Source organism: Pipra filicauda, unplaced genomic scaffold (assembly GCF_003945595.2).
Source record: "Pipra filicauda isolate LSUMZ 115617 unplaced genomic scaffold, ASM394559v2 scaffold269_size1075953_pilon, whole genome shotgun sequence".
Taxonomy (NCBI): Eukaryota; Metazoa; Chordata; class Aves; order Passeriformes; family Pipridae; genus Pipra; species Pipra filicauda.
In genome coordinates this window covers 884,828-895,763 of record NW_024104386.1, presented here as the reverse complement: position 1 = coordinate 895,763, position 10,936 = coordinate 884,828, and the positions used below count along the sequence as shown (strand labels likewise).

General features: G+C 45.2%; 1 protein-coding gene across 1 annotated transcript in view; it reads left to right on the top strand.

Annotated features, from left to right (window-relative positions):
- OBSCN (obscurin, cytoskeletal calmodulin and titin-interacting RhoGEF) overlaps positions 1–10,936 on the top strand; it is a 173,325-nt gene that overhangs the window by 22,876 nt on the left and 139,513 nt on the right. Inside the window, 3 exon segments of the mRNA XM_039382410.1 lie at positions 238–513; positions 5,474–5,749; positions 9,806–9,885. Of these exon segments, the coding sequence (XP_039238344.1) occupies positions 238–513; positions 5,474–5,749; positions 9,806–9,885 (632 nt within the window).

Below are 10,936 nucleotides of genomic sequence, written 5' to 3'. Positions count from 1 at the left end.
AGAGCTCCAGGAGGGTTTGGATGATCCTCTGGGACACAGGGAGGGACTCCTGGGGATGGACCTGTTCAGGGTTGAGGGTTGAATTCAATGGTCCTTGTGGGTCCCTTCCAACTCAGCACAGCCTGTAATTCTGTGATACCTGTAAGAGACAAGTGTAGTGGAAGAGGAGGAACTTGATTAAGCTCTGGAGAAGACAACTGCAAAAAGCTGTGTGTGACTGCTGTGGTTTTCTGACAGAGCCAGAAGTTGTGTTTACAAACAAGGACAAAGTGAAGAAGGAGGTGAAAGCTGCACTCTCAGAAGATGCCACGCTGAGCTGTGAGGTGGCCCAGGACAAGACTGAGGTGAAGTGGTACAAGGATGGGAAGCTGATCACCTCCAGCAAGAAGTTCAAGGTGGAGTCCGAGGGCAAATCTCGCTGTCTGGTGGTGGGTCAGGTGGAGCAGAAGGATGCTGGGGAGTACAGCTGCGAGGCTGCTGGCCAGAAACTCACCTTCAGGATCGATGTCACAGGTGGGAGACATATTTTGTTTTTTATTTAATTGAATTTTCTTTGAAACTGAGTGAAGGACTGGGCAGATCAAGAGTTTACCTGTAGGTACCAGTAGTTCTGGGGTCCTTAGTACAAGAATGACAAGGAGCTACTGGAGAGGGTCCAGTGGGGGGCACAAAGATGATGAGGGGTCTGGAGCATCTCTCCTGTGAGGAGAGACTGCGAGAGCTGGGCCTGGTTAGTCTGGAGAAGACTGAGAGGGGATCTCATTAATGCAGATAAATATCCTCAAGGTGGGTGCCAAGAGGATGGTGCCAGTCTTTTTGGTGGTGCCCAGCAACAGGAGGAGGAGCAGTGGCCATTAACTAAAACACAGGAAGTTTCACTTCCACTTGAGGAAGAAATTCTTTGCATTGAGAGGGGCAGAGCACTGGATCAGCTCCCCAGGGGAGAGTGTGGAGTTTCCTTCCCTGAGAACATTCCAAACCCACCTGGACATGTTCCTGTGTCACCTGCTCCAGGTGACACTGCCTTGGCAAGGGGGTTGGACTGGATGGTCTCCAGAGATCTCTTCCAACCCTAAGGATTCTGTGATTCTTTGATGCTGTATCCTGATATCAGCTCCTCAGCTCCCTGTGTGTGTCCTCAGGCTGAGATGAAGAGACTTTTCATCAGCAGGCACTGTGTTAAAGGACCTCTTCCAATCTGATCAGCATTGCTGGTATTTCTCCTCCTGTTATGGATATTCTTCTATGAAAGTCACTCTTTCCTCTTTTATTGCAAGTGAGAGGACAAGAGCAAATGGCTTTAAGTTGCTCCAGGGGAGGTTTAGATTGGATATTAGGGAAAAATACTTCACCAAAAGGGTTGTCAGGTATTGGAACAGGTTGCCCAGGGCAGTGGTGGGGTCACCACCCCTGGAGGGATTTAAAAGCCCTGTAGATGTGGCCCTTGGGGACATGGTTTAGTGATGGACCTGCCAGCACAGTGTTAATGGTTGGATTTGATGATCTTCCATGCCTAAATGATTCTAGGATTTCTTTGGTCTCAGTATATTTTGGTAAATTTTATTTCAGGCCCTAGTCAGCCATGGAATCAGCACCATTCTGAGTGATTATTTCTGAATTGGATGATAAGAAAGAGTGTGATTTTTTTTATTTTTTTTTAAGATTAATAACACTCCACTGTCTTTACAGCCAAATCCCTCTTCGTTAACACTACAATTCTAGTCTCAGAGCTGATCAGAACAGTGAATCTATTTTTCTCCTCTGCTTTCTTACAGCACCAAACCCCCTGGGACCAGAGTCTGGCAGGGGTTTGGCATTTTATCAGCTGTGTAGAAGAGGAACTGTGTTGGGAGTCTGTTGACTCCACCTTCTGTGGGGTACCCAGGGTGTGGACTGGGGCACTTTGGCTCTTTGCCATGAATTCTGTAGCTCATCCTTTTCCCTGAGAGAGCTGCCAGTTTCAGTGAAGGATGAGTTACAGTAAGGATAGAATTGAGAGGCACCTTCCAGAGAAAATTCAGCATGAACAGTGATGGAAAGATCATCAAAGAAATCTAGAATGGTTTGGGTTGGAAGGAACCCTAAAGATAACCTAGTTCCAACCCCCCCTGCCGTGGGTAGGGACACCTTCCACTATCCCAGGTTGCTCCAAGCCCTGTCCAACGTAGCCTTGAACAATTCCAGGGATGAGGCAGCCACAGCTTCTCTGGGCAAAATTGCTATAAACCAAATACACGATCAGCTGTTTAAACTGGTTCATAAATTCCTGCAGAGGTATAGATAGAAAACACAGGAATTTAGTGCTTTTCCACTGGAATTTCTGTCTCTGAGGGCTGTTCTTAGCTGTCTGCCTCAGAACCCAGAGGTTTTCAGCCCTCTCAGACCGGATGACTTCCCGGCGGCGCAGGGTAACACAACACCCTCCCCCTGTGCCGTAAGAGGAGAGATTGCCTGGCTACCGTTGCTGTATTCCCCATGGGAACAACTGTAACATGACATCCCGGTCCAGCACTGGCTGGAAAACGATCCAGTGTGAAAGTCAGGAGGGATTATGAGTACTCTGGGTGGTTGGATCTTTTGCGGCAGAAATCCGTCTCTTACTCCGTTATCCCGAAGTCCGGCGGCTTTCTGGGTCTTAATTTATCCCGTTACCCTTGCACTTGGAAAGCTTTTCAGAGGGTTCCTGTACCTCAGGGCTCCACTGGGAGCAGAAAGCCCGCCCTGTTTAAGGGCAGGTTGAAGGTTAGACCCTCAGTGTTGAGTTTTGGGATGCAGCTGTGGCTTTTTTGCATTAACATAAAAAGAACGGGGTACTGCACACCTTGGGACTGGGTTGGACGTGTAGAAAAAGAGCTGATTCTGAAATCTTATTATTTCAAGATTCATGGTATGTAGAGAAATCCGTATTTTAAAATGGAGAAAGCTCCATGTAATGAAAATGGTTTTCCTCAGTTCTACTGAAACTTCCCTAACCAGTTTCGGCTGAGGTTGGAAATGTCATCTGAATAAACTTGCTTAAGTTTAAAATAAATTTATAAGGCAAATTACCATTTTAGTCCCATTTCCTAATCACTATAAAAATGGTTTATATTGAAGCTCAGGAGTGAAGAGGACAAGTGAGATGGAGAAGGAATGTTCCTTCCCTGCTAAGTTGACACTTTAAACATAGCACCCATGGACACAGACTGGTCTGTAACTCATTTAGTGCACCCTGCACATTCCAAATCCAGGTCGTAAATGGACATTAAATCTTTATAATTTTTGAAACCAGTTTTGAATGCAAGCCCTGGTGTGTGGTTGAGCTCTTTTAGATACCAAAATGCTGCTGCCACGTGCCTTTGAGAGTTTTGCATCACTCAGCATAGGCCACGTGCCTTCTAAATGGCAATGACACCTCCTTACACCCCTGCCACAGCCAATATCAACAGAGGAGCTCAAGTTTAAAGCCTATAAGCCGGATTCCTGCTCTGGTTTGCTCCCTGCAGGATATCTCTCTTTCCATGGGCTGTGCAATGTTCATAGCAAGGCTGTGATGTGGCTCCAGGACGGTGGGTAGTGACACAGTCAGCAGTGTAGGATCTTGACCTGAGTTTACCCCTTCTCCTCACCCTCCCAGGCAGCTGCTGCCACTCAGAACACAGACGTGATGAGATGGGATGAAGAGGAGAAAGTCGGCAAGGAGGAGTAAAGGATGGCCCTGGGAGGCTGCAGAGAGTGACTGGGAGAGGAAGGGAGGGACACAGGTTATGGAAGGGGCTCACCGTGGCTGCCAGGGAGAACCACGAGCCTTTAAGGTCACAGAATCATTGAGGCTGGGAAAGACCTCCAAGGTCATCAAGTCCTACCTGTGAACAATCCCCACCTTGTCCCCCAGCCTGGAGCACTGAGTGCCACGTCCAGCCCTTCTTTGGACACCTCCAGGGATGGTGACTCCACCACTGCCCTGGGCAGCCCCTTCCAGTGCCTGACCACCCTTTCCAGGGTGAAGAAATTGTCCCTAATATCCAATCTCAACCTCCACTGGCACAGCTTGAGGCCATTTCATCTCATCCTGTTGCTACTTACTTGGGAGCAGAGTCCGACCCCCACCCAGCTCCCCCCTCCTGTCAGGGAGTTGCAGAGCCAGAAGGTCCCCCCTGAGCCTTCTTTTCTCCAGACTGAGTCCCCCCAGCTCCCTCAACCCCTCCTGGCACTCCAGCCCCTCAACACATTTTTTTCTCAATGTCACCTTCACCAGATGACCCAAATACCTCAGTCTGGGTGGATGAATTATTTTCCACGTTTGCACTGCAGGTGGAATGCACTGGGAAACCCACCCACTTGCTAATCCAGCATTTCCTGTGGAGCTGGTGCTTCTGTTCAGTAAAATCATGGACTTCAGTGCTCCAGTAAAAACCTGGGAACCCAAACAGTCATAGGTTGCCTTTGCTGTGGGATGTCCATCAAGTGGGCCCACCAGAAATATGTTACCCTTCTTGTGCAGTTATGTCTTGTGGAAAATCAGTGGGGAAAAAATGTAGCAGCTCATTTATTTAGGGTCTATTTCTCCTTCCACATCTCAAATGTACATTAATATAAAAGCTAAAGGTGACCACATCAGTTTTTGGTTAAAGGAGAACCAGGCAAAACAATCATTAATTAATAAAAGATTCAATTTCTCAGTCAGTGCTACTTAGTAAGGTGACACTTATCTACCTAATTAACTGGTAAATACACAAGATATTCTTCTGATGCCAACTGGACTTGTTGAGATGGAATTTCGAAGTGGTGCCATGGAAGAAAGTGATTTTAAACCCTTGATTCTTGTATCTTTTGTTGAGTATTAAAACAAGATTCCCTATGGCCTGTTTGCTGAAAAATCAGAGATTTTTTTTTTAGGAAATAAAAGTATACTTCAACTTTTGTAGGCCAGTTTTATATGCTATGTAGGTCAAGTATTTTTCCATATTAAGAACTGTGTGTTTGTAATTTTTTTGGGATTGGGTTACACGATATTTTCTGAACAACACCCAGTCTTAATCTAAAATACCTGTTAAAATCCTGTAAGTAATGTGATAGTGGAGGTGACAACTTGTAGTTGTGCTGTATTTGGCTCGTTCCAAACGTGGGGAGTAGGAATATCATAAAGACACAATGGAGGAATATTATCTTTGTCTTCATTACAAGGAATTTGAAAATGAGGTGGTCGAGCTGTTCGTGAAGATGAGTCAGAGAGGTATAACTGCATGGACTGTTTTTTGAGGGTTTTATGTGATAAAAAGAACTGCAAAGCTATGTTACTTACAAGAAATTATTATAGAATCAAAGAATTATTTAAGTTGGAAAAGTCATTTCAGATCATCATGTCCTGTGGTTAACCCAGCGCTGCCAAACCCAAGTTCCTGCAGAGCACCTACATCAAATACATGTAATATCTTCTTGCCACAAGTTATTTACATCTTATGTATATTTTTAAATTGTTTCCCTATTTTAGAGGCAGAAGATGCCTTTGTCCACAAGGAGAAGGTGCAGAAAGAGGTGAAAGCTGTGCTATCAGAAGATGCCACGCTGAGCTGCGAGGTGGCCCAGGACAAGACTGAGGTGAAGTGGTACAAGGATGGGAAGCTGATCACCTCCAGCAAGAAGTTCAAGGTGGAGTCGGAGGGCAAATCTCGCCGTCTGGTGGTGGGTCAGGTGGAGCAGAAGGATGCTGGGGAGTACAGCTGCGAGGCTGCTGGCCAGAAACTCACCTTCAGGATCCATGTTGCAGGTGAGGGATTGCCTTATTACACCTTTTTTTTTTGCTGTAGCTGTGAAGTTTCCTAGTGACATAGGTTAACTTTAAGCCTTGCTCTGTATGGGTCTGCAGCAGAACTTAAGTGGTTATTCTTAAAAATCAGTATTAAGGGCATGTGTTTGGATGCTTTGGGAAAAAGCCCACTAAGGCCGAGTAGTCTTTTCCCTGATTTTGACCAGGAAGGGTGATAAGGAAAAAGAACACAAGAACAAGACAAGCATAACACAATCCTTCCACTCTTTAAGGGTCTGTAGTTGCATTCTTAGAATTTGTAGTTTCTGTCTCTGCTGGGACAGAGTTTTTCTGTCACATCTGTACAAGAGATGTGGCTTTGCTGAGTTTTGCCAACGTGACTTCATGTGGAATTGCACCACACAGAGAGGTTCAAGTGTCAGTTCAGATCAATATTCAGAAGTCTGTGTGTGCTGGTGAATCATCAGTGCGCCCATTTCTGTCCTTGCTGCCAGTTATTTTTGTGGAAAAAAAATCACGCAGTACTTCCTTTCTCATCTTCCTTTCTTCTGTCCTGCTTGACAGTGTTTCAAGGGAACAATAACTAAATTTGTTGTAGATGTTTCTTTCCTGACTGTGGACCACAGGAAAACCTCAAAGAAGCATTCAATTAAAGGCACATCGATTAAAAGCACATCCCAGGGATGTGGGGCAACACAATTGGATTTGGTGCAAAGATGTGTCCTTTTTCTCGTGAGATTCGCCCAACACAGGAATCTAACCATGTCTTTTTAGAAGTGTTTGCTTTTTCCCAGCCTGGTGGCCTGATCACACCACTGAACCTTTTATTTTGGACCTAGCTGTGAGTGATTTTAAGTATCTTCCACGCCGGAGGTGGTTTGGGGCTGGCCTGCTCCCAGGTATCCCATGATGTTACAGCACTGGGACTCATGTGACTGCCAGCTGTGGGCTTTGCTGAGGAACAAACTATTGGGTTTCACTCTGCTTGCTCTGCCACGTCTGCATTCTGTGATATACATTGCTGGGGGATAACCCTGCAAGGAAACTGGAGACAAATCTGCCTCGTTATCCCTCGTACCAGAAAAACTGTGGTAATACTTATTCCATGGCTCAGTTATGTGACCTTTTTTTTTTTTTTTTTCCCTCTAGCTCTATGCAGGTTGTAGGAACAGTACAGGGTAAGACTGAGGTTGCCATTTTATTTCAAACAAGGAATGCATTTGATAGAAGAAACTCTTAAAAAAGTTGCAGCAGATTATAAATCAAAGTGTGAAAGGCAGAAATTAGCAAAGGATCTTCTCACAGTGTTTGAAGGAAAAGCTCTTTGTAGCTTCCCATGGAAGGATCTTCTCATCTGGGTCCAGGAGGCCTTTTTCCTTCACAGGAACTGAAGTGCTCCTGGTAATTGTTTGTGTGCAGCTGAGCGAGTGGGGAAAGATGTTGACAGCAATAATGGAAGGTTTCATGGGTCTTTTGGGTTAAAACCCAAAGATTGACCTGCTTTTAGGGCTTCTGAAAGAGTCATATTCGTGACTGTGAGGGTTCACTTTTTTTTTTTTGGAAATAGCACCATCCTCTGCAGGTTGATGTGGTGGGTACCTCACTCTCACCAAACTTCTCTGCATCTCACATCTTTTCTGTAAACAGGGGTAAGGAGAGTGTTGTACCTCAAAGCATTTTTCATATCACAGGCTTTGAGGTACTTGGGTACCATGGAAAGAGGGACAGGCATTTTGTCTCCAGTGTGTGACTGTTGCCCATTGCTTCCAAGGAGAGGCCATTTCTCAGATTTAGCAAATGGGTAAATATCAGAAAGTAGAGAAGAAAAGGTCCTCTTGCCACTGAGAGATTTGCTGGTCACTGTAGAGGCAGAAATGATGGGATTCATCAAGGTCCTCCTTCAAGACTGCTAAGGAAGAATGCTATGGAACTAGAAATAGAAAATGGATCTTCTGATCCATTCTGATCTCTTGCTTTAACCCCAGATAATCTTTGTTATCCCCTTGTTCCTGGCTGAAGATGCAACTGAGCAGAAATACCAACGTGAGCTTGTGTAAAATACAAATTACCCTGAGGGAAATTCAAGCAACTGAAAGCTCTCACTGAAGAGAATTACCTGGGATGGAGCACAAATGTGAGCCTAGGAGTCCCTCACTCAGCCTCCTTCTGTGTGATAGAATCCCAGAATGGTTTGGGTTGGAAGGGACCTTCAAGATCATCTCATCCCACCCCCTGCCATGGGCAGGGACACCTTTCACTGGACCAAATTGCTCCAAGCCCCATCCAACCTGGCCTTGAACACTTCCAGGGATGGGAAGTGTAACGTCCATTGCTTATAATGAAGGGGAAAATATCTGCCTAGAGAGGGTTAGAGCCAAAATGAAGAAATTGGCCCATAGGACAGCACTTTTCAGGAGCATTGGCTTGTTCTCTTCAGAAGTGTCACAGGAAGTGCTCTGAAACTTGTAACCCACGCTTTTTGCACCACTGTCAATTCCTAACCCCAGAGACACCACTTTCCAGCAGAGTTCTCCTTTTTTCATTCCTTATTTGTGCTCTGTCTTTTAAAGGATTTATATATACAGGGGATTATATATATTTTTTGCTGGCCTTAGTAATCCTCTCTTTTCTGTTCTTCTGCTGGGTAAGATATAAATTCTGAGCATTTTAGTGGGGAGGTAGCAAGTTCCACACTGAGTATTGAATAAATTGTTGATCTGTTCTTCATGGATCAGTTCTCATAATTCATGCAAGTTTGGTAGTTCCAAAGAAGTTTATTACAGAGATTTTTTTTTTATTCCTTTATTTACTGTATCATCTTAGGATCCCTGTCTCCAATGTTCTTTCTCATGTCCAGCTTCTAAAATTATGTCCTTGGAACTTATCAAAACCAAGCCTAAAATCAAATTACTGTTCTTAATTCAGTGTCTGTTTGATTGGAGTATCTGGCAGTCATTCCATCTGGAAATCCAAGATGCTCCTGGCCCAGCTCCACTGGAGGAGACCAAGATGATGAGGGGGCTGGAACACATGTCATATGAGGAGAGGCTGAGAGAACTGGATTTGTTCAGCCTAGAGATGAGAAGAGAAAACAAAAGGGAGCTTTAATTACTGCCTGCATCTGTTTAATAAGAGGATATGGAGTCCACAGCTCTGTGTCTTCTCAAAGATCCAGGGTAATGGGAGGAAAGATAAAATATACAAGTTGGAAGTTGTATGGGAGGTTCTGAAAAGATATTAGGAAAAATTTTCACCATGAGGGTGGCCAAGCTCTGGAACAGGAGCCTTGAGGTTGTGGGGTCTCCATTGCTGGAGATACTCAGGACTCAGTGGGACATGACTGTGCAGAGCTTGGTGTAATTTCATCTGCTCTGAGAGGGGAAGTGGGACTGGGTGGCCTCCAGAGATCACTCTTAACCTGAATTACTTTATGACTGTGATTTTGTACCATTAGTAGCATGTGCTCTGTAGAATATGTCTGGGAAGTGATGCTGTTCCATAAGGATACAGCTCTATATAAATGTCTGTGAAGGTACTCCACCTGTTATGCATTTATTTCATATTATTATTGATTTTTTCCTAAATATCACTTGGGCCCAGCCAGGGGGTTGGCATTGGCAAATGAAGGATCCTGCCTGGAGTTTGTCCTATTTACTGTGACTGTGCAGCCCAGACTTCCCTGCAAGTGAACAAAACACACCCTGCTTTCCCAGGAGAGCCCATCCTGCTTGACCTGGAGAGAGGCACCCTCCAGAGGGCCTGCAGGAAAGCTGGTACCAGCCTTAAGATCAGGCATGGAAGTTCTTCTTGCTGCCCAAATGAGCAGCAGCTGGAAAATGTGATACCTGGAAGTAAATTGTTCCTGCCAGTGCTTCGTCGAGCGTTCGCTTGACTCTGACTCTTTCAGCCTTTTTTCTTTCCACAGCTGATTTATTTAAACTGTGATGCACCAGGTGGTGTCTCACCAAAACCCCAACACCACGTGATCTTGGAGGTGAAGCTTCCATTTTCATGGGCTTTTTCCTACTTTTTTTTTCCTGCTTTCCAATCTTGCAGATGACGTGTTTGAACACAGAGACAAAGTGCAAAGGGAGGTGAAGGCAGTGCTGAAGGAGGACACCACTCTGAGCTGTGAGGTGGCCCAGGACAAGACTGAGGTGAAGTGGTACAAGGATGGGAAGCTGATCACCTCCAGCAAGAAGTTCAAGGTGGAGTCCGAGGGCAAATCTCGCCGTCTGGTGGTGGGTCAGGTGGAGAAGAAGGATGCTGGGGAGTACAGCTGCGAGGCTGCTGGCCAGAAACTCACCTTCAAGATTGATGTCACAGGTACGAGAAGACTCTTCAGCCCCATCATTCCTATTTCTAGAATATTTAGAAAAATCAATATTATTTTTAAAAACATTTTCGTGTTACGCTTCAAATTTTTGGCGAACGTCGTTGGAATGGCCCAGCTCTGATGTAGAAATGGGGCAAAAAGTTAAAAATACAGTTACCTTCATATATTCTATGTCAAAGCTTAGAAATCCTTAAAACAGGGGTCCTTGGAAGCTACACATCACTGCAGGAAAAGTAGATTGTACCTCTTCTTCCTCACACGTTGGTGCAATGGCAATAAACCTGCACCACAGCTTGTTCTCAGTGCAGGGTCATGGTGGAGAGTGGTTGGGTGTGTGCACTGTTTTATTTCACTTGGAAGGGCTCGTTTCAGCCTGAAGGGACAATATGGCAGCAGGGCTTGATACATATGAAGCCTCTAAGGTGTCAGGTAAAAGGCAAATTGGGGAAAGAAGGTGTCTTGGAGACTCAATCCAGACACATCTCCCTGCTGGGGCTGTAGAGAGGTAGAATGGATTCAGCTTTACAACTCCCTCAGAACTTCCTGAAGCACTTCTGAGTGGTATGACACATGTGTCCTGTGGAGAACAAGAGAATTTCACCTACTGGATGTAAGATGAGCTGAGGTTTTTCCTCAAGGTTGCGCTGAGAAGTAATAACACTGTCCTGGACATGTCAGTCCTGGTCTAGCACCTTTCTCTCTTAACAAAATGATCTAAGCAGCAGCAGAAGCAGCTACTGAGAACCAAAGAAATCAATTATATGGGGCTATGATGCAGCACAGGACAGCTCCTTCCTCTAAAAATTTGTTACTTTGCACTCAACTTCAACTCAAATGTGTCCTGCCTTGGC